General features: G+C 48.0%; 1 protein-coding gene across 1 annotated transcript in view; it reads right to left on the reverse strand.

Moving 5' to 3' along the window:
- The window catches only part of SPOCD1 (SPOC domain containing 1), a 36864-nt gene extending 17487 nt beyond the window's left edge, over positions 1–19377 (reverse strand). Inside the window, exons 1-3 of the mRNA XM_044390631.2 lie at positions 19342–19377; positions 10503–10742; positions 8547–9995 (exon numbers count right to left, since the gene is read on the reverse strand). Coding sequence (XP_044246566.1) covers positions 8547–9995; positions 10503–10742; positions 19342–19377 — 1725 coding nt within the window. The remainder of the gene's footprint in view (positions 1–8546; positions 9996–10502; positions 10743–19341) is intronic.
- Positions 19378–24265: the final 4888 nt, after the last annotated feature.

Here is a 24265-nt window from a genome sequence, read left to right on the forward strand (position 1 = left end):
TATTAGACATTATACTAAAGGTCTTACCTAGCACAGTAAGGAAAGAGGGCAGAGAATATGCAAAAATTGGAAAGGAAAGAAGAAAACTGTCATTATTTGCAGATGACATGATTGTCTACAGAGAAAACAAAATTTTCATAGGTAAATTATATGAATTAATAAAAATCCAGCAAGATCTCTGCAGAATTAATTGCATTTTTATACACCAGCAACAGTTAGAAACAGCAATTTTTAAAGTTACCATTTTATGATAGCATCAAAAGATATAAAGTAGTACAATTAGACATGCTGTGGTTTTAGATTGAAAGACCACACCACCACCTATAAAACAGGCCAAAAACTGTGAATCCAAACTTAATCAAAGTTTCAAATTCAACCACCAGTTCACAGGAAACACAGAAAACAGAGGAACAGGTGTCACTAAATGACGGGGAGGCAGTAAGCTACAGGACAAACAACCTAGTTTCTTCAAAAATAGATTGCAGGAGGGGTGCCTGGGTGGCTCAGTCAGTTAAGCAGCTGCCCTTGGCTCTGGTCATGACCTCCAGGTTCTAGGATCGAGCCCCAGTTAGGCTTCCTGCTCAGCGAGGAGTCTGCTTCTCCCTCTCCCTCTGCCCCTCCCTCCCCACTCATGCTCTCTCTCAAATAAATAAATAAATAAATAAATAAATAAATAAAACCTTTTTAAAAATAGATTACAGGAAAAACAAGATACGGAGAGAGAGCCTGAAGGCTAAAAGAGACTTAAAGACATGTCAACCAATTGCAATGTGTGTGTTTTCTTTAGATCTTGACTTTAAAAGAGACAAAGTATAAAAATAATAATCTTTATGAGACTATTTGGAAATTTGGATATTGAATGAATATCGGGTGATATTATTGGAACTATGGTCAACTTTCAGACAAAATAACAGATGGTTGGTAGAGTTGGGTGATGAGTACAAGAAATTTCATGCCAAGGGCCAGCAACTTTCTTCTGTAAAGAACTAGAGAGAAAATATTTTAGGGGTGCTGGTTATATGGTCTCGATTGCAACCCCTCGACTCTGCCTTTGGGGCATGAAATTAGCCATAGATAATATGTAAACAAATAGTTGTGCCTGTGTTCCAGTTTATTTACAAAATCAGGTGAGGTGGCCAACTCATGGGCCATAATTTTCCAACCCCTTCTTAAAATTCAGTCTATTTTCACAGATATTTGAAGTTTTCCATAACAAGTTATATAGAAATACAGTATTTAGGAATAAATCTGAAGAAGATATACAAGACTTTTTATGGAAAATATATAAAACTTCATTGAAAAACAATAAAGATGATCAAAATAAAGGGAGGAATATACCATGTTCATGGATTGAGCATGTTATACAATACTGCACATCTTTACAATACTGTAAAGATGTTGTAAAGACGTTAGTGCTCCTCAAAATGATTTATAAATTCAATATCTTTCCAGTGAAAAACCCAACAGGTTTGTGTGTGTGTGGAAATTGACAAGCTGATTGTAATATTTACATGAAAGAGCAAAGGAATGTAAGAGTAAAGATCCTCCTGAAAACAACAAAGATGGGAGACTTGTCTTGCCAGACATCAAGAATTATTAACAACAAGCTACTATAATTAATGTTCTATAATATTAGCAAAGAGAAAGATTTTTGAAAAAGATGAGTACAGGGAGACCAAAAACCAATCCCACATACATTGAGACTTGATTTGTGACAGATCTGGCACTGCATATAAGCGGGGAAGGACAGAATTTTCAGTAAATGGTATTGGAACAATTGGGTATCCATACAAAAATATATAGCCCATATCATTCACAAAGATTAATTCTAGGTACATTCTAGACCTTAGTGTGAAAGGCAAAACAACACAATGTATAAGAACATCTTCATGACCTTGAGATAGGAAAGGAATTAATTTAAAAGATTTTTATTTTTTTTAAAGATTTTATTTTTAAACCATCTCTATACCCAACATGAGGCTCAAACTCACAACCCTGAGATCAAAAGTCACATGCTCCACCGACTGAGCCAGCTAGGTGCCTTAAAGATTTTTAAAAATACATAACATAAGTGAAATAACAGATCAATTAGGACATATTAGGAATTTCTCCAGCAATTCTACCTCTTTTCTTTTCTTAAAAGATTTTATTTATTTATTTCACAGAGAAAGAGAGAGCAGAGAGCACAAGTAGGCAGAGCAGCAGGCAGAGGGAGAAGCAGACTCCCCACTGAGTAGGAAGCCTGATGCAGGGTTCGATCCCAGGACCCTGGGATCATGACTGGAGTCAAAGGCAGTTGCTTAACCAACTGAGCCACCCAGGTGCGTCAATTCTACCTCTTTTCAATTCCACTTTGATTCAGCTGCCACTTCTAGGCACAGTAGACGCAAAAGAATCGAAAGCAAGGACTTGAACAGATATTTGTACGTCAATGTTCCTAGAAGCATTATTCACAATGGCTGTAAGGTAGAAACAACTCAAATGTCCACTGACATTCGGCGTTAAAATAGAATGGAATTCTGATACATGCTACAACATGAACCCTGAAGACATTATGCTAAGTGAAATAAGCCAGTCACAAATGGATGCATACTGTACAATTCCAGTTATATGAGGTACCAAGAATAGTCAAATTCAAATTTGACAGAGTCAAATTTCTGTCTCTACAGAAAGAAGAATAGTGGTTATCAGGGGCTGGGGGAAGAAGGGGAATGGGGACTTCCTGTTTAATGGATACAGGATTTCAGTTTGGGAAGATGAAAAAATTCTGGTTGGAGGTGTTGGCTGCTTAACAGTGTGAATATACTTAATGCCACTGACCTGTATTAAGGTGGAAATGGTAAATTTTATGTTATGTATATTTTACTACAATGAAACAATTTTTTAAATAATTAACAATTTCTCCTCATCTACAGACACTATAAGGCAAACAAAATATGAGCAACACTTTGGGAGAATACATTTGCAAAACATATAACTGACAAAGGAATAGTATCTACAATATATAAAGAACTCCTACAGGGGCGCCTGGGTGGCTCAGTCAGTTAAGCGTTGCCTTCAGCTCAGGTCACGGTCCCAGGGTCCTGGGATCGAGCCCCATGTCAGGCTCCCTGCTCATCGGGGTGCCTGCTTCTCCCTCTGCCTCTGCCCCCCACCCCAGCTGCCAGCTCTTGTGTGTGTGTGCACACATGTGGTCTCTCTCTCTCTCTCTCAAATAAATAAGATCTTTAAAAAAAAAAAAAGAAAAAAAAATTAAAACAACACTGAGACATCATATCATATTCCTACTTTGGCATAAGCTGCAAGTGTTGGGGCGGATGCAGATCTCCTGGAATCTATACACTGCTGGTGGGACCATCTACTGTTTCAACCGCTTTAAAAAAAAAGTCTGGTGGGGCGCCTGGGTGGCTCAGTCAGTTAAGCAGCTGCCTTCATCTCAGGTCATGATCCCAGCATCCTGGGATCAAGCCCCACATCCAGCTCACTGCTCAGTGGGGAGTCTGCCTCTCCCTCCTTCTGCTTTTGAACACGTGCGCTCTCTCTCTCCCTCTCAAATAAATAAAAAAAAATCTTTAAAGAAAATAAAAATTAGGAGCACCTGGGTGGCTCAGTCATTAAGCGTCTGCCTTCGGCTCAGGGCGTGATCCCAGGGTCCTGGGATCGAGCCCCGTATCAGGCTGCTTCTTCCTCTCCCACTCCCCCTGCTTGCGTTCCCTCTCTCGCTGGCTGTCTCTCTCTCTCTGTCAAATACATAAATAAAATCTTTAAAAAAATAAAAAATAAATTAAAATTAAAATTAAAAAAACATCTGGCATTGTTTAAGTAAAGCTGAAGATGTGTGTACCCTATAACCTAGCAATGGAGACACACTCGCTCATATGTACCCAGAAACATACACGAAACTGTTCGTCATAGCAGCACCGGATGTAATAGCAAAAACAACAAAAGCAAACAACCCAAATGTCCATATGGAGTCAATAAATAAATAAATTGTGGCATATTCATGCGATGGAACACTTGCTGCCAACACTTAGGATCTATATAATCTTGGGAAAATTACTTAATCTCTCTGTGCCTTAGTTTTTCCATCAGTAAAATGGGGATAATACCAGTATCTACCTCATAGTGTTGTTGCAAGGACCATCGTTATTCAAGGTTCTTAGAACAGTGCCTGGAACCCAGCACATTCTCTCTGTAAACACTGATGTTAAGCTTCCTTGGCTCGTGCCCTGAGAGATCCCCTCGTAATACCTGACCACACTTAAGTCTCTCCACTTGCATTCAAGCAGTGTTGTCCTTGTTGATCTCTCCCACCTCACTCCTCCTCCTCCAGACCCCATCCCACCTACTGCTTCACTCCTGTAACAACTGCAAGCTGCCTCCTCTCTCTGTACCTTTGCCCATGCTCGGATCTCTTCCTGATATGTCCTTCCTACCTTCTCTGCCTGCCGAACACCTACTTCCTTTGCCCAGACCCAATTCAGACAGCCCCCTCCTCTCCCCAACCCTACCCTAAGCCCTCGCACCCACCCCTCCCCAGGATAGTTTCAATTGCCCTCTGGGTATCTAAGGTCTGCTGGGCCTCAGTCCATACCTCTGATGACTTGTTGACCTCCACCCACTGGACCATGAGTCCCCTGGAGGAGCCCCCCTGCTTGCTGAACAAATTATAATCAAGTCCCATAAAAATCCAAACTCCTTAGCCAGCCTTTGGCAGCCTGGCTCAGACAACAGACTGTGGAAGCCTCCAGGCCTGGATTCATATACTGGCTCCAGGGGTGCCTGGGTGGCTCAGTTAGTTAGGTGTCCAACTCTTGATTTCAACTCAGGTCATGATCTCACAGTTGTGAAACTGAGCCCCGTGTCAGGTTCTGTGCTCAGCATGGAGTTCACTTGAAATTCTCTCTCCCTCACCCTCTGCCCCTCCCACCACCACTCTCACACTCTCTAAATAAATAAATAAATAAATAAATAAATAAATAAATAAATAAAATCTTTAACAACAACAACAAAATACCAGCTCCACCACTTACTTGCTGTGTGACCTTGATTGAGTCACTTAACTTCTCTGAATCCCAAATGAGAGTATAAAGTATTAACACTAACTTTTAATGCTATTGTGGGGATTAAATATGATATGATGACATTATGTGAAGCTCCTGGTATACAGTAAGCCCTCAATAAAAAGAGCTATTCGTAGGCTACCCATCTGCTAGAAAGACACGCTCCTCTCTCACATAGCTCCTGACACTTCGCAGCTGCAGACAGCACCCTGGGCACCTGGGTAGGGCCCGAGGAGGTCTGTGCCTCCCCCGTTGTGATGGGCAGAGCAGGGGGCTGTGGCAGAGCTGCCCTCCCCACATTCCCTGTTGTTCCACCGGCAGAGCGGCTCCAGACCTCTCTAGCCACGGCAGGGCTCAGGACAGAGAAGAAAATGACATTTCAACCCACCCTGCCGTGTCCTCCAAAGGTCTGTATCTCCAACCAGAAGAACAGAACACACCCAACCTCTCATACCTGATTCCCGTGTCACAGAGGAGGCAACTACGATTCAGAGAAGAGACCCCTCTCATCTCGAGTCGCCTGCAGTAAGAAGCACAGACTAATCCGAAACCCAGCTGTCTGCGCTTGGCACGAGCCAGGCTGCTTCCAGGAGAAGGTGCTAGGGCCCTGAAAGGGGCCCAGACCGGCTGGACACTACGGCCACGCTTGCCCCCGCCCCACTCCGCTGCCCTGGCCTCGACCACCTGTCCGTCCCTGTCACAGCCCCGGCTCAATTCTTCTCCTGCAGTTGGCACCAGTTGCCATAGCGACGGGGTGTTTGGGAAGCCGCGCCCCCGAGTCAAGGATGGGGCCTGGAGGAAGAAGCAGCTGTGGGCTCCTTCGGTCAAGGCAGGTGGGCACCTGGCGCCACCGCCGAGCTCCAACAAGCCCCTCAAACCGCCGCAGGGCCCAGAATCCCAATTCTGGGCATCTGGCCCGAATAAATCATCGGAAATGGGGAGAAACCAGATGCACAAGCGTGTTCACTCCAGCCTCACTTACAACAGCACACAACTGGATACGCCAGTACCAGGTAGCGTTTTTGAGTGTTTGTCTTGTCCGAGGCACTGTGCGACATGCCAGACACGCGTCCTCTCACCTGCTCCTCACCACCCCCTATCAGGTAAGTACTCCTCACAGCCCTCGGTTTGCAGGTGAGGATATGATGCTCGGCGAGGTGAAGCCACTTGCCTCGGTCATTCAGACAGAGGCAAAGCCGGGACCGAATGCCGATCTGTCAGCCCCCAGGCTTCGTACTCCTAACTACACGACAGCGCTCGGAAATGAGAAAAGGAAGTCCCAGCCCATCCTCTGGTCCTGGCAGCGCCCGTGGCCGTGACAAATATGCCTGCAGCCTGCTGTGATGCAGGGTTCAGGAAAAGCACAGGTTCGGCAGAACAATCTGTACCAACTTGGAAAGATCTCCAAATACTATAATGCTTGAAAAATAAACAAAGTAGGAATCCCAGAACAATGAAGATTAGTATGAGCTTATTTATATACGGACGATACAAAGATGTCGGTGTTCATGAAAAGGGGGCTGGAGGGACTCCCACTGTGAACACCGATTATCTTCAGACAAGGGCAATGGGGCCTGGAAGCATTCAGAGGGACTTCCTCTTTCTGTGTTAACAAATTAATTGTGAAAAAAAGATTTTTTAAAGTAAACTCTACACCCAGTGTGGGGCTTGAACTCATGACCCTGAGATCAAGAGTCACATGCCCTGGGTGCCTGGGTGGCTCAGTTGGTTAAGTGTCTCTTGATTTTGGCTCAGGTCATGATCTCAGGGTCATGAGATCAAAACCCATGTCAGGCTCCATGCTGGGTATGGAGCTAGGGAGACTGCTTAGGATTCTCTCCCTCCTCCTCCCTCTGCCCCTCTCACCCCGACACTCACGTGCTCTCTCTTTCTTTCTATACCAACCAAGCCAGACAGTTGTGAAAATTTTTTTAAATACCAAAAAAGTCAAGTTATACATTTGATACACGTGGTCTTATTTCTAGGTGAAGAAAAGAGACGAGAGGGACAGGAAAGAGATGAGAGGAAGGACATACCAAAAGGCTGGCATCTCGGGGTTTTTTTTAATTTCTTATTTTCTATGATAAACACTAATTTTTTTATTAAAAATTGTTTTTGAGTGATGTTTACAAAAGCAATGTAATAGCATTCTCGGGCAGTTCTAATACCAAATCGTGGTACATCACAGAGCAGCTCATTTGTTCCCATCCCCGTTCTAGGACATTGCAGTTTGGCCTTGAACTAGTCATTTCACCTCTCTGAGCCTCCGTGTCCACATCAGTAAAATGGGTAGATATCAGTAGCGTCTGCCTCACAGGGCTGTTGGGAAGATAACGTGCTCAGTGCAGTGCCCAGCACATGGTAAGCAGGCTAGATGCTATCACTACCGTGATGCCACCAGGGAAGCGGCCCAAGCGGGCAGCGCGGGGAGCTCTCAGGACAGACCGCCAGCGTTTATACTCTGGCTCCTTCATTTACCAGATGCATGGCTTTGGGCCAGTCAACTTACCTCTCTGGGCTTCATGTGAAGATTCAATGAGAAGTGCCTCGCACACAACACATATTCGATGAATGTGATAAAAATTCCACCATGTGAGAAAGCACCACCTCTGCCTTATGTATAAACAGGTTAACTAGTGGGGCGCCTGGGTGGCACAGTCAGGTAAGCATTCGACTCGGCTCCCACTCAGGTCCTGATCTCAGGGTCGTGGGATTGAGCCCTGCATCAGGCTCCATGCTCAGTGCGGAGGCTACTTGGGATTCTCTCTCTCCCTCTGCCCCGCCCCCCCACTAATGCTCACGCTCTCTGTCTCCCTAAAATAAATACATAAAATAAGATCTTCTAAAACAACCTGTTAACCGTTATTAATAAAATCACAATTTACTTAAAGAACAATGGAGAGAGAAGTAGTGACTACAGGGAACACGGCGGGGCATTGACTTTCCCGCTGTATGAGCTTAGAGGAGTTTGTTAACTTCCCTGAGCCTCAGTTTCCCCATCTGGAAACATGGAGCTAGCGCCCATCTTACAGGACTATTGTTAACACTAAAGGAAACACAAATTTAACATAAATTAGGTAATTTACTTTGTGCCTTATGCGGTGCTAGGTACATTATTTTACACCGTCATCTCACTCCCTAAAACAACCCCCGTTAAACTGGAATTAGTATCCCCTTTTTATGGGTGAGGAACTTAGCTTTAAAAATATTCCAAGGTCACTCAGCTAGAAGAGGACAGAGGAAAGATTTGAACCCAGGACTCACCAACTCCAAAAGATAATGAACCCTCATAAGATGTCAGCAAATGACGTTCATTTTCTCTTTCCTGACATGATGGATCTCAGTTTACTGACGTATAAAATGCGTGTGAAGGACAATGCCCACTAAGAGCCTCTCCAGCTTACCTCCGTTAAACTCCACTGCCAAGCTTGGTGTTATTAAGATTGGCCAAATTTCTATCTCAATTTCTCAGACTCAACTTACCCATTTGGGGAAGCTTCCTGGGCGGGATTCCTCTGGCTGGTCCTGGCTGGAGTCGTGTGCACTCCTGTCTGCGCCCTGGTGCTGGGCTCGGGGCTCGGGGCTTCTCCTCGACCTCTTAGCATACTTGGATCTTCTCTGGCTCACGGATGGGCCTGAGCGAGCCCTGCTGCTTGCAGGCTCCAGGGAGCTGGAGGGGCTGTCAGTGGGAGCCAGGGGTCCTTGTCCCAGCCTCCCCCTGGATTCTGGCTGAGCCTTGACCTCTAGCCCCTCACGACTGTGTGAGAGAGTGCGGCCATCCCCGCTGCCAGCCCCGAGGAGCTGCTCAGCTTCTTGCCGCTCTGTGGAGGCCTCTCCAGACGCTCCCAGGCACAGTGCAGAGCTCTGCGGAGGGTCCCAGGCAGCTGGCCGGAGGGACTCTCCGCCACCCAGCAGTGGGACCCCGACAGGGTCAGGGGGGCTGGCTGGCTGGGCCCCGTTCCCCGCGGCAGGCAAATAGTCAAACTTCTCAGTCCCTGAGACACATTCCACACAGGTTCCACCTGGCTCTCCCGACCCAGCCCCAGTGTCTTTGGGAGAGAGAGGACCCCCAAGGTCTGTCCCAGCACCTGGTGGGGGGCCTCCCTCACACGGGGTGTTGTCCCCACCAGGGCTGTGACCAAACCACGAGAGGCCCCCTGCTCCCTCCCCACCATCTGAGCGGGCCTCATGCTGCCTGTTGTTCTTTCTCACCCCCACAGGGGCTGGGCCCGGTAAGGGCGGTAGGCTCCTTTTGGGGGGCTCCTCTTTGCTGAGGGTGGGGCCTCTTTCATCACTCCTACCTCCTCTGGCCTCTCCTGGCCCGAGGCAGCTCATCGTCCCCACCCCTGCCAGCCGCTTCCTGTCAACCAAAGCTCTCTCTAGGAGACCCACAGACACACTACAAGGGTTCCTGGGCCACCTTTCAGCTAAGATGTCGTGCAGAGAAACCTGGAGCCTCTTGAAGGCCCGAGCCTTCCCCTGAGCAGGCACTATGGGCAGCCGGAAGTGGAGCTGGGGGCCAGGCACCACATCCTGGCTTTGTCCCACGGCTTGCAGCTCCAGGGCCGTCGAGTGGGCCTCAGCCTCCAGGCTGGCCCCAGGAGTACCCCCAGCCTGGGAGCTGGTACCTCGATGGGTCTTTTCCCTCAGGACCCTCTTCCTGCTGCCAGCCCAAACTCGGGCCCCAGAGCTTGCCCCTGGCAGCTGTGGTGTCAAGCCAGACGTGGAGCTGCCTTCTTCCACATCCTCCTGGGAAAGCCCACAGCTGCCACGGGGCCTGAGGGCAGGGTCTGCGCTGGAGCCCTCTGCAGCCCCCTCCTGAGACATGTCTGTCCGCCTACAGGGGCCAAAAGCAGAAGGCAGCCCTGGTGAGGAGACGGCATCATGCAGGGTCTGGCTGCCAGCCCATTCAGCCCACCAGGCCTGGGGCACCTGCCAGGGAGCAGGCCGAGGCCCTGCACATTCCTGAGGCCTGGAGGCCACAGGGAGACAGCACCCAGTCGCGTAAGCGCCCCAGCAGGGCCTGGAGCCCTGGGTAAGGCAGGGGAGGCCTGCCACCAAACAGGGTTGAGCTACTGCGAGCCACCCTTAAGGTTTTCTCATCTCTGAGGGTTCCCACTCTTGTTTAAACGGGACCTAATAATAACAGTTGCCATTTCTTAAGTACCTACTATGTGCATTATTTCATTTCATGCCGGCCACCGGTGAGGAAACGGAGATACAGGGACGGTTAGCGACTCACCATAGGACACACACATGGAAATGAAGAATGGGGAGTCTCTCCCCCACTGAAAGCCCAGCTCCTAACCACTGGCCGGGGAGCAGGCAGCTAGCGGGGTAATTCCCCTCACACGGATCCCGCTCCGACGGACCCTCCCACCAGGTTCCCAGGCCTGACCGGGACAGTCCCCTACGGCCCAAGCGTCCAGAAGCTCTCACCTGGGCTCCCCGGGCTCCCCCGCCCAGGCTTCCACCCCCGAGCTGGGCGGGAGCTGGGGTCACGTGAGGGGTGGGAGAGCCCGGGGTGAGGGACGGGGGCGGGGCCTCTGAAGAGGCGCTGAGGACGGCACCCCAGGTGTGCTGGCGTCCTGGCACCCGCAGAGGGCGCGCTCTCCCTCCCGAGGGCTTCCCGGCGGAGGTGCCAATCCCTTGGGCTTCTGGGCAGGAGTAGATGGGCGCCTGAACCAGAGCGCAGAAGCGTTGAGGGGTCTTGAATCTGTCTGACAATTTAAACTTGGGCCTAGGGCCATGGGGAGACACTGAAAGTGCCTGAACCCCGAGGGGAATCAGGGGTTCCTCTGAACTTTTTGCCTAGTTATTTTTTTTTTTTGCCTAATTTTTTGCCTAATTATTGCCTCATTGTTTTGCCTAATTATTTATTATATTCATTGTCTCAAATATAAGAATATAATTCATATGGAGGAAAGTGCATACCCAAGCCCAACTAAAGGTTAGAAATACAAAGCTTGGGGCGCCTGGGTGGCACAGCGGTTAAGCGTCTGCCTTCGGCTCAGGGTGTGATCCCAGCATTGTGGGATCGAGCCCCACGTCAGGCTCCTCTGCTATGAGCCTGCTTCTTCCTCTCCCACTCCCCCTGCTTGTGTTCCCTCTCTCGCTGGCTGTCTCTCTCTCTGTCGAATAAATAAATAAAATCTTTAAAAAAAAAAATACAAAGCTTAAACGTCCTCTCATTTCCAGACTCTTGGGAGCAACCTTTCTTTCTTTCACCACGTTCGTTGTCGTTATCCTTTTTTACTCATGCTGCTTTCATAACTGTAAATGATCTCATGCTCTATTACTAATTAATAATATTAATAATAGTCTCCTATTCTATTTCTTGACTTATCCGTGGGAATAGCTTCTATTGACTGCCCGCTCTGGTGATTGCATTAAACACCGGTCCACCTTTCTCTTCCCAGTTTTTCTCTTTCTTATTTATATTGCTCGTTTCTATCGATTACTATCACCCCTTGGAATAATAGTCTTCAAATGTCCATTTCTTCCTTAGATGGCCTCTTTTGACTCTCTGTGCGAGAGGAGCCGTTTCCCCTCCCCGCGGCTGCCCTTCCTCCAGCGGCTCACCTTTCCGCTTTGTCAAGGCTTGTTTGCGGCACGCACATCCTACCCCGTGAAGATAATTCAGTTTGCCATACTTTGCCTGTAGATTGATTCTTAACATTGAAACCAGATGACATTGATGACATTACAGCTATGTAAATATTTTCACTGCGGAACTAGGAATCTGATAGACATCACCGAGAGGGAAATGGAATTCGCGGGCAGTAAACCTGCACCGTGTGAGGCCAGGAGCAGGGGAATGGCCGGGTTGGTGGAATCGTCCTCTGCCAGCAGAGCGAAACGTGCTAGATCTATAGGCCAAACACGGCTGTATCCCAGAGACATTATGTTGAATTTAGAAATTAAGATAATGTCCGGGCGCCTGGGTGGCACGGTCGGTGAAGCTTCTGTGGCACTCTTGCTTTCCGCTCAGGTCCTGATCTCAGGGTGGGGAGTTCGAGCCCGGCCTCCAGCCCTGCCTTCCTCTCGGTGCTCAACACGGAGCCTGCTGGAGATTCTCTCTCTCTCCCTCTGCCCCACCCCCTGCTTGCATGTGCCCACACTCTCTCTCTCTCAAATAAATAAATAAATCTTTGAAAATCAAGATAATGTTAATAGTATGGGAACCTGAGGGCCAGGTATATGGGAACTCTCTGTACTAATTTTCCCTTTTTTTTCCTGTAAATCTAAAACTCATAAAAAATAAAGTTTGCTACAAAAAAAAAAGGTGTTGTGTGATTCATATCAAAAGCTGTCCGTCTCGATCTGGCTGTCAGGGTCACAAACGAGGTAGGAGTTGAGACTGGATGCCACTAATGACACCCAATACCGCTCTTAAGAAATGATTTTTTTAAGTGAAAAGACCTCCCACGATGGAATGTTCCAGTCGTGATGGCAGAGACTTGATCAGGTCTCCTGAGACCCGTGGAACTGTTATTCTGGTCCATTTCGCTAATGGAAGTCTCCCACCATTGGCAAAAAAAGGGGGAGTGGCTGTGTTATTAGCACCACGCGTACTGAGGCTAAAAAGACAGCGATGGCTCATACACGTAAGGCTGCTTGGAGCCAGAGACCGATCTACGCGTTTTACCTGTGTTTATCTATTTTAATTTACCTATATTAATCCTTACACCAAGTCTCTCGGCTTTTCAATCATGTTTTTCAAACCCACAGTAATCTATAGTAACTTGAAACTGTAGAAATCAGTGTTCAGGGGAGAAAACAGTAACCACCCCAGCATAGTGAGGTGGTGGGTGTTTACCAGGTCGCTGGAAGGGCACACGAGCGCACTCTAGGCTGGGCTTGGGGACACCGCCACTACAGCCGTCTACACATACAGCATGGTGGTAGCCAGCCAAGATCCGGACACGGCAGGGCCATTGCTGCCACTGTGTCCCAACAGTCACAAAACGGGAGGCCAGACACGGACACAGAGAACCCTAGCGGCTCTCCCACCAAGCCTGTAAGCAGAAACGGCCCAAGGATAAGGACAGTGGCCTCCACCTCTCATCTGCCTTCCAGATCTCACACAGTGGCACCCAGGGCCAGAAACGAACCCACATTTGGAACACAAGCTGTGTCGTTTCCGGCTTTCCATCCGCTGCAAGATAAGAAGGCATGCCGGCATGTGGGAACAGATGTGGAGCGAATCAGTCTGCGTTATCTTCTATGATATTTTAAATTATTTTTTATCTAGTTGATCTAGCCATTTCTAAGAGGTGTGTATTTTTTTTAAGATTTTATTTTTATTTATTTATTTACTTGAGGGGGGGGAGAGAGCACAAGCAAGGGGAGCAGCAGAGGGAGAGAGGGAGAAGCAGAGTCCCCCCCTAAGCAGGGAGCCGGATGTGGGGCTCGATCCCAGGACCCTGGGATCGTGACCTGAGTCGAAGGTAGATTCTTAACTGACTGAGCCCCCCAGGTGCCCCAAGGGGTGTGTTTTTAAATCTCACGCTATTATTGTGGACTTGTGGACTTTTCCTTTACTTTGCGGGGTTCCTGCTTTATATCTCTCAAACCCCTTTTACGTGCATACAAATTCACTATTTTTACCTCATTTGGGTAGATTATAACTTCCGTCCGTGCCAAATATTCTTCCTGCCTATTGATGTTCTTTTGCTTTAATTCATTAGTTCATTCATTATTATTATTTATTAGTCATTAGTTATTCATTTATTATTTGCTTGAATTTATTAGTACCCTGCTTGCTTGTGGTCAGTGTTGACCTAGTATAGTTTTTCCATCCTTTTATTTTCAACCTTTACGTGCAGTTCTGCTTTCACCACACCTCTCATACGCGACATAGAGCTAGACTTCAGAATTCCGATCAGAGCATCTTTGTCTTTCATCGATGTGTTTAACCTAATCATAGGCTTGGGACTACTGATATACCCGGTCTTTTTCCACCATTGCTCTATATGCTTTCTTGCTACAAATTCTCTGCTTCCTTTGTGTTCCTTTTTGCCCTCTTCCAGATTTATCAAATCACACACCCCCCCTTTATTTTCCTCAAATGATTGGAAATTAGATTTTCTTATTTCTTTTTTTTTAAGATTTTATTCATTTATTTGTCAGGGAGAGAGCACGAGCAGGGGGAGCAGCAGGCAGACGGAGAAGCAGGCTCCCCGCTGAGCAAGGAGCCCAAAGCGGGACTCGATCCCAGGACTCTGGGATCATGACCTGAGCCGAAGGCAGACGCCTCACCGACTGAGCCACCCAGGCGTCCCCAGATTTTCCTATTTCTGATCTTCAGTAGTTATGTTTAAACGTATAACGCGTATACTTTAATTTCCTCCCGTCAAGTGTGCGAGGCCTCTGTCGGAGTCCTCCCGGGACACCCCTGGATGTGGCTGTCCCTCTAAGTTACAGCTGAAGTGACTAGATTTCCTGTGCCCCTGAGCTCCCAGAAGCTTAGGCAATGGTCAGGTCCTCCGGGGCCCCTCATCCCCATCCTGCAGGGTGGTGGACAGCCAGCCAGGGATGGACCTGAGCTGTGCCTCCTGCAGGTGGGTATGCTTGTGTTCATGGAAAGGAAAACCTTTTCCCAAGGCTGCCAGAGGCTGCTGGCACCCTGACCAAGGCTGCTGATGGGCACACATCATATCGCTAGGACTTATCACAGTTGATGTTGACCTTGATCACCTGGCTGGGTCCTGTTTGCCAGGTTTCTCCTCTGAAAAGGTTACTCTGCCCCCAACTGTATTCTTAGGAAGGAAGTCACTGCGTGCAGCCCACACTTAAGCAGTGGGGAGCTGTGCACCATCTCCTTGACGGTGCAACCTCTACATAAATTATTTGGAATTTCACATGGGAGATTTGTCTCTTTTCTTTTCTTTTTTTTTTTTTTGATTTGTCTCTTTTCAATCATTTATTTATATCATTTATTCAATCATTTATTTATATCAGTACGGACTCATGGATATTTATTTCATACTTTGGATTGTAGCCCAACGCTGCCTTATTTATTTTGTTGCTCAAACTATTCCGGCTTTGGCCCCTGGGAGCTCTTCTAGTCGGCTCTTGTGTCTCTTTACATTTTAACATATCCCCAGTTTTGGGGGGCGGGGGAGGCTGGTATATTTCCTACCTCCTTGGAGACTTTTGACCCTAAACATATCAGATATCAGATGCAGCTGGGACCCAGCCGGACCCCTCCTTCGCTCACCCCTGCCACTTGCTACTGGGCCTCCGAACCCCGAGCCCTGGCTGCACCTCTGATCGGGGGAGACCTCAGAGCTGCTGGACACACTGAACTCGAGACCCTCCCCTTTCCTCCCTCCCCTAGCCGCTGCCCTGAAGAAACAATGGCCTCTCCCCTGGTTGAGTCTTTCTGCCTGTTGAGGCCCCCAAAGTGCTGTGTAACCTTAGTTACATAACTGCTGTCCTCAGTGTGAGAATAAACTTATTTAAAGGACAAAACAAAACAAAAAATCTTCGTCTCTGTTATCTTTGGAAACTTACCTTATCGTCTCCATTCCTGAGACTTCAGATAAATGTCCGGAGACTGTTTATTATTACTCACCCTCCTATCTGGCCAGCGGGGCTCCAAGGTCTCTGGTGACTCCCGTCCTAGGGGCCCTGGGTGGTCACTTGACCTCACAAAGCCTGTTTCCTTGTCTGTAGAAGGGGGACAATGAAAAGCCTTCACGGAGCCGCCATGTTGGAGCTCCTGCCACACACAGTAGGGGTCACTTATGAAAAGCTCCTGATATGAGGCCGGCCACACACAAAAGGTGTTCACCCAACGGAAGGTGTTACCACTGTTAATAGTGGGAGTAGCCTTTCGTCTCCCCCTCCCCGGCCTCGTTCTCAAACCCCCCCTCCCCCTGCTCTGAAGCTCAGACATGACACCGCCACTCTTCCACCCCCAGTCCTTCCAGGATCCAAAAGCCCGAAACTCCCTGCCTGGGATTGAAGAGCTTTCGGAATCTTGTCCTGCTCCCTGCCCCTGGCCTCCTCTTCCTTCTCTGCCCAAATCCTGCCAGGCTCTTCCTGGTGCCCTGAACAGGCCTCACTTCTTCGCCTTTGCCCTTCCCCCTGCCCACAATGCTCTTCCAGCCTTTCTCTATCTGGGGACGCCTGGGCCTGGGTTTCTGTTCTCAGAGACAGAAACCAACCAGCCAGCCGGAGCTTGTGGCTCCTTCTGGCCTCACAGCACCTCCTCGCACCCTGGTTACCGCTGCCGCTCTGCCCTGCCCCCCCCCCCCACCAGGCTGCCCCACGTTCAGGGGCCGGTTTCATTGGACCGAGGGAGCCGTTAAAGAGGAAAGCGCATGGACTCGGGGTCCCACAAACCTGGGTGTGACCTGCATTTGGATCCTGGCTCTGGAGTTGGTCAGCTGTGTGGTCTCAGGCAAGTGCCCTAACGTCTCTGAGCCTCATTTTCCTTATTCATAAAGCGATAATAACAGTAGCTGTTTCATAGGAATGTTGTAAAGTTTTCAGTAGATAATCCATGTGAGGCACTTTGCATAATGCCCAGCACACAGAAAGCGCTTAATAAACGGTCCCGTTCTCTCTTCTTATTAATACCAGGCAGCCAGGAGCTGCCTGCTCTGCCAGGCTCCCCTTATTGATGGATTCAAGGCTAAAAATAGAGCTGCAGCTTTGGGGAGCCGGTCCTTCCAGAGCCAGGAAGTGATGCCCTTGCTGCAGTGGATGGGGAAGGAGCCTGCTTCTCCCTCCACGGGCTCTCAGAGGAACACACATCTTGATGCCTTTCTCCCGTGAATTCCAGGGCAGACACGCAGGGGCCAGACCAGCCCAGGCTGAGGAGCTCTCCTAGCCGGGGGTTCTGTGGTCCCACCAGCTGGGCTTCGAACTCCAGCCGTGCCATTCACTGGCTCTGTGACCTTGAGCAAGCAACGTTCCCTCTCTGACGGTTACTCTCTAGCCTGGAGAATCCGCAATGGTAATAACATAACTTGTGATAACGAACAGCTTATATGCGTCGAGGCCTGAGGCCAAGGATACACTCCAGGACTCTGGGTCATGACGTCCCCTCTCTGAGCCTTGGTTTTCCTATCTCTGAAATAGGCACAGTGACCCTTACCTTCGAAGAGTGTTGTGAGGACCCAGAAAGGTCGTGGACAGCCCTACCCCTGCAGTCACTGACAGCAGTAACATCTGACGGGGACCTGAGTTGTCCAGGGTGTGGCTAACCCCTGTCGGAGGGCACTGAGAGCAAAGACAGAAATACAGCTTAGCGGCTCGCAGCTATTGATCCGTCAGCCTTGGAAAATGCAAAGAAATGCTTCCAACAGGAAAACACGTCTTGGGCCCTGCGCTGCTAGCAGGCTGGCCCTGCCAGTGGAGAAACCACTTCTGGACAAATGACTCCCCTGCCGTCAGTTCAGTGCTCTTGGCGGGTTGTTTGTCTCCCTGGACAAGATCTGATTTAATTAAAGCAGAGCCTGAATTGGGAGCAGGAGCCCCCATTTTCCCTTCTGAAGCTCGTCTTAACAGTGACATCAAAGGGCATCAATCTGGCTTCCAAGGGCATTGAGCCAGACTCCTTCCCATAGATACGCAGGGCCTGGGTGGCCCCCAGCCCCAAGGCCACACACCCTGGATTGTTTCTCTCCTTCTTTGCTTCCTGGGACAGGTCCAGTTAGGTTCTAGCCCCTTGCTTCTTTCTGACCATAAGGTGGATACATAATTGTATGATAATACCATTAATAAAAATATACAGTCTGGGGTGCCCGGCTGGCTCAGTTGGTAGAGCATGCAACTCTTGATCTCAGGGTTGTGAGTTCAAGCCCCACGTTGGGTGTAGAGATTACTTAGAAATAAAATCTTTTAAAAAACCGAAAAAATAAATTAAAAAAAAAAAAACACAATCCCATCCCAATACACATCACCTGCAGTTCTCAAGGAGGAGGACAGAACAGTCTTCCCTGCGAGAGATCAAGAGCCTTTGGCCAGGGCACCAGGTGCAAAGGCTCTCGTCCCAGCCACTTGCAATCTCTCTATCTGACAAGGGGGGAGGCGGTCCTGTTCTGCCCAGGCCCAGCATGGAAGAAGGAAGACTGGATCCTGTGAAGGTGCCAGCAAGCCCTATAGGACTGATCCCACCAGGTGGGGGAGCACTCCAGCAGCATCTAGGATGGGACGTCAGGGTCTGGATTCTTTCTCTCTCCTGGGTTTGGCTCCCAGCCCTACCCCTGGAGAACCCAGAGCCAGTCTCTTAGCCTCTTGACTACTTAGTTTCCTCAATGTGTGTATTTACTGGTTTCCATAGTCACAGTACTCTTGCTCGCAGACAGCAGAATCCATTCTGTCCAGTTGAAGTAGAAAGGGAATTTACTTAGGGATGTTAGCCTTATCGGATGATGGAGAAACCTGCTCTGGATGCAGCTTTCAGGAGTATCTCCAAGAAGCACACTATAAAATATGATTGATGGGGTTGGGAGGGTTGCTGCTGTCACTGCCTGCCACCGCCCAGGCCAGCCAAAGGTGTGCCCCGCATGCATCGGTTCCCACACAGAGCTCACCTCCTGGTTCGGATCGCAGATGCGTGAGTGCAATTGGAGGAAAGGAGGTCACGTGCCTGCACCGTAGTCTCAAGGGAGGGAGGCTTCTGCTTTGGGAAGAAGGAACTCAAGATATAAGGAATAATCAAAATGTAGAAAGGCATTTTTAAGCTCATTGGGCAAGAGCAAACATTCAGGACATTTTCTCTCTTATCTATTTCCGTCACCTTGAATATAAACTCCATGGGGCAGGCGTCTTGAGTGTCTTGTTTACCTCTGTGTCCCCAGCACCTAACATGAAGCCTGTGGGGAATAAACAGACAAAAAGGGGCACCTGGGTGGCTCAGTCGTTAAGCTTCTGCTTTCGGCTCAGGGCGTGATCCCAGCATTCTGGGATCGAGCCCTACATCAGGCTCCTCTGCTGGAAGCCTGCTTCTTCCTCTCCCACTCCCCCTGCTTGTGTTCTCTCTCTCGCTGGCTGTCTCTCTCTCTGTCAAATAAATTAAAAATCTTTAAAAAAAAAACAGACAAAAAATGTGGGTCATGAAAGAACCACCTGGACTTTGAGGCAATTGACCAACTTGTAGTCTCTCAGGGGGCTGGAGCTCCATGCTCAAGGGGAAATCTGCTCCTTCTTAAATCCAACAATACATCTGATTCAGCTGACCACGGTGGGATGCCCATGCCTCCACAGCCCCTCACTTGACAGTGAAATTGTCTTTATCCTTTATTTCTCAGCTCTGACTCACCTCCTCCCGGAGCCTTTCCTTGATTCGTAACTCCATCGCTACCACTGCCATCATCACCACCCTCACCACCTTGCCCCAGGGAGCTGGTTTGGTATGGTGGTTAAGAAGGCAAGCTCTAGGGGTGCCTGGGTGGCTCAGTCAGTTAAGCATCTGCCTTTAGCTCAGGTCATGATCCCAGGGTCCTGGGATCGAGTCCTGCATTGGGCTCCCTGCTCCGCAGGGAGTCTGCTTCTCCCTCTGCCCCTCTTCCCACACATTCTCTCAATCTCTCTCCCTCTCTCTCTCAAATAATAAATAAATAAAATCTTTTTTAAAAAGCTCTACAGTCTAACTGGCTGATTTCAAATACTGGCTTCAGCTCTCACTAACTGTTGGAGCGTGGATAAGTCGTGGTCACATTCTGAGGATCATTCTCCCCATCGTAATGAGTTTGAAGATCATTATTCTCATCTAAGTCACAGAGCTGTTGTGAAGTTTTAATGAGATGCTGTATGCAAGTTCTTCAGAAGGGGCTGGGTGCAGAGAGCTGGCTGCCTTTGCAATCCTCACAGGTCTAGCACGTGCTGGGACAACACTGATTGTTTTCATGGCTGCATTCCCAACTTCACTGAAAATCAGGAACCGGAGCGCCCTTTACTCCCCCCTCCATACCTCTGCACGCACCTGTCACATGGATCAGATGCTCACACAGCGTTTGTTGGATAACCAATTCGCTAAGTCAAAGAAATCACAAATGTAAAGGCTGATAGATAAAACACCAAAAGTCTGGGGCGCCTGGGTGGCTCAGTCGTTAAGCACCTGCCTTCGGCTCGGGGCGTGATCCCGGCGTTCTGGGATCGAGCCCCGCATCAGGCTCCTCTGCTAGGAGCCTGCTTCTTCCTCTCTCACTCCCCCTGCTTGTGTTCCCTCTCTCGCTGGCTGTCTCTCTCTATGTCAAATAAATAAATAAAATCTTTAAAAAAAGACACCAAAAGTTTGCATATTAGAAAAGCAACTAAAATGTAAATGTCACCCGGGAGTGGGGAAAATGACAAGTGGTTAATGTCGATATTATGTAAGGATTTCATACACACCAAGGAAAAATACGTTGCTAAAAGATACCTGGGCAAAGGTTACAAGCAAGCAATTGAAGTGAGGAAATAGAAGTAGCAGGCAAACGTGGAAGAATATTCAACCTTCAGTAGGAAATAAAAATGAGATACCAATGAAAGCAACAATAGCATAGAATATATAACTCAATAGGAAATTGTTTCTAGCACTACAGAATGTCCAGTAGCAGAAGGATGGTTCCCTAAATAAGGACATCTTGATTCAACGGCATGGTGTTCCACCATCAAATTATTACAAAAATGTGGAAACAAATGCTTATAATATAGTAGGTTTACAAGCAGACTGCAAAATTGGATTCAAAGCATGATCACAACTGTGCAAAATATTCATCTTGACTTGATGAAAGCCTGGCAGAAAATACAAGAAAATGAAAGCCATCGCCTTGATAATGAAGAGGAACTTCACAGAATGCCCACCATACACCAGACACTATGCCAAGGGCTTATTTCTACTAAACAAGAGTACAGAGAAGAGATATAAGAGCTCACAGAAATAAAAGCAAAACCACCGAAGGAAATACAACAAGCTGTCAGGATTCAGGAAAATGACAGCACAGGACTAAAAGTCAGCGTGAAAGTAGCACCAAAGAGCACAGACTCCGCTGGAACACCTCAAGGGACGGAGATGAGAGCAACGAGGAATGTGAGAAAAATAGCATGAAGAGGCTTTTTTAAGTTTAAATGAGAGAAAACAACAGAGACCATACACACATAACAGAAAAAGTAAACCAAAAAATGGCATCAAACAAATATTCTAAGATATAATTCCAGAAAACGTTTTAGAAAAAAAGGAGACATTGAAAAAGCAATGAGACCCAGGACAGCTGATTCATAATGATCCATATCAAATCTGTCCTAAGGAAGGTATTAGATCTCAAAGTCATAAAAAAAAGTAATAATCCTTTGGGCGACTCGACAAAAGGGAACTAGTCACTTACAAGGGGGGGACACCAGGCTGGCCTCTGACTTCCTCATGGCAGCATCCAGCATTAGAACTCCACAGAGCACCACCTACAAAGCCAGCAAGGAAAGAAAGTGTGACTCAAGTATTTTATTTTGAGCCAAACTGCTGGTCAAATATAAAGGCAGAAGACAACATTTTTGAACATGTGTGGGAGTTTGGAGGCTGAAGCGAAAGCACAGTCTGGATTCGTGGGAAGAACAGGACTTTTTTCCTCTTCGTGACCGAAAGGCTTAGTCAGGGGTTCATGTATGCGTTTATTCAACAGACACACACCTTAAGACCCCAGTATGTGTTGGCACCTGTGCCCCCAGACTAGAAACGAAGCTTCTACCAAGTCCTGGAGAGGGTGGAAAGAAAGTTTCCTTGAAGAGGTGAGTTGGCTTTTCAAAGATAAGTGCGAGTAAGTACATGAAGGGAAGAGTATTCCAGACAAGGAGACGAGCAGGCAGGCACGGCGCGCAGGACAGATATTCCGGGATCGAATTTAAGATCTCATCAAGGGTGTGTTCTGGAATGTCCAGACATCTGGAATGGGATGAGTGAGTAAATCCTAAAGACAGGACTGGGAAAGAGGAAGAGGCCTTGAATGCTCGGCTTCTCAAAGGCTCAAACTTCTTTGCACAGAGACTGTGGAATCTTGGAATGGTTGAAGCATGAAAACCACGGTTTGGTTGCAAGAAGAAAAAGATCAGAGGTTCTGTGAGGATTCGGATTTCACTATTCCCACAGCTGCTTAAGCTAGCATTCATACTTGACGCGCATTCGAACCGTTCCCTTTAAAGTCAGGAACAAAGCAAGGTTGCCCACGAACACTGCTTTTGTTCAGTGTTGCACTGGTAGTTCCGGCCAGCACAGAAGGACACGAAAAAGAAATTAAAAGCTTAAGGATTACTGTCACCGTCTAAATAGTGTTCGTTGCTGAGTTAAGAAGTGTGCTTGTAAATTTCCTTCCTTCTGCGTCTTTGTGCTTTTCCTGGAGGTGGTTTTGTTTTTGTTTTTGATTTTTTTTTTTTTTATTAAGTAGGCTTCATACCCAGTGTGGAGCCCAACCTGGGGCCTGAACTCACGACCCTGAGATCAAGACCTGAGTTGAAATCAAAAGTCAGACACTTAACCAACCCAGCCACCCACGCACAATTTTCCTGGAGTTTTTAATTGTCTCTTCTTTGTTCTTGGACTATTTGCCTTTTTTATTGAGGGCAGAATCTTCCCAACAATTTGGTAAGGTCAATTTTCTCATCCCCATTTTATGGATGGAGAAGGAGGCTGTGAGGGGTTGACGAAGACCACAGCTAATACACGGTTGAGCTGGGACGCTTATTGGTCTTGGTGGGATGACCCTGTCAACCCGAGGCTGGCCCTATATGAAGAGACAAAGTGCATGTCGGGGAGACGGTGCTGTGCACTGAGGGTATGTCGCAGTTACTTGACCTTCATCAAGTTCAGAAAAAGGAGGACAGGGGCGCCTGGGTGGCTCAGTCGTTAAGCGTCTGCCTTCGGCTCAGGGCGTGATCCCGGGGGTTTTGGAATCGAGCCCCGCATCAGGCTCCTCCGCTGGGAGTCTGCTTCTTCCTCTCCCACTGTCCTGCTTATGTTCCCTCTCTCACTGGCTGTCTGTCTCTCTCTGTCAAATAAATAAATAAAATCTTTAAAAAAAAAAAAAAAGAAAAAAAGAAAGAGGAGGACAGTGCAGAAAATCCCAAAGGGCATCTAATTCATGAAAAGTCTATGAAATGATGCACAGAGGGCTAGCCAATTTGGCCAATATTCGACTCCCCAAAGGGACCAAGCAACCCGTCCCCAGAATCAGGACATCCAACCACATTCGAGACACACTTCTTGTGCCTGGACCACATTCTTTCACCTCCTCAGAAAGCACCCCCACACACACACCAGTTACTCACCATCTACTCTTCATCTCACTTCCCTGGATTGCTCACGGTTTAGTTACCAAATCAGCCTCCTTCCGCCCTGAGTGAAGATGCTTCTTGGAGGCTCCCAAAGGCCTGGGGTGTCCATCCCGCCAGATCATCAAATTGACCCATTCCTGCAGAGCTCACAGCCTAGGTTCTAGCGGATGCCATGCCCAGCACCTATAGAATTAAGGGAAATAAAATACTTGGAATAATCCATGTAATTTTGCCCCTGGAAGCAGAGGACTTCTTTTTGAGCTCAAGGGAGAAACCCTCAGGGGTTCCCTCATCACCTTCTAAGCCCCCACATCTAATGATCTATCTATTCAATCAATTTCTTGAGCACCTCTCACGTGCCGACCTGTGCCAAGCACTGGGTATAACAGCAGCACTCCCCAAGGGCACCTGCTTGAGAGACAAGTGGGAGCCAAGATCCAGCCCACGGACCAATCCCCAGACTGGGCTCCCAAAGCTGTGTCTGCTCAGAAGGGTACCTTTCTTTAATTCCTCCATAAGCACTGTATGGGCTAGAAGGAGCCCTGCACAGTAATGAGTTAAACCCATGTGCTACGTGCCCACGTGGAGTCACAGGCCAATGGGGGACAGACAAATGATTAAACAACTAACTATGTAATTTAGCTGTAAGAATCGCTCTTACTTTGTTGCTGAGGACACTTGGTTTCTGAGAAGCAAAGTCAGTGGCCCAAGGCGGCTCAGCTAGTGAATTACAGAGCCAGGGTTCAAACTCAGGTCTCCTGGCTCCAAAGCCACAATCTGCTCTGCAAAATGAAAGAGGGTTTGGGGGTGCATCAGTGTTCAAGGTGATCATCAGTCCCAACCTTCGTCACCTCGGTTTCATCCTCTTCCTGACCACACAGGTGATAAACTTGGCTTTCTCTGATCCTGAAGGTCCCTCCTCTTGACCTCGCTAGCGTCTG

The sequence above is a fragment of the Ursus arctos genome, unplaced genomic scaffold, assembly GCF_023065955.2.
Source record: "Ursus arctos isolate Adak ecotype North America unplaced genomic scaffold, UrsArc2.0 scaffold_32, whole genome shotgun sequence".
Lineage (NCBI taxonomy): Eukaryota > Metazoa > Chordata > Mammalia > Carnivora > Ursidae > Ursus > Ursus arctos.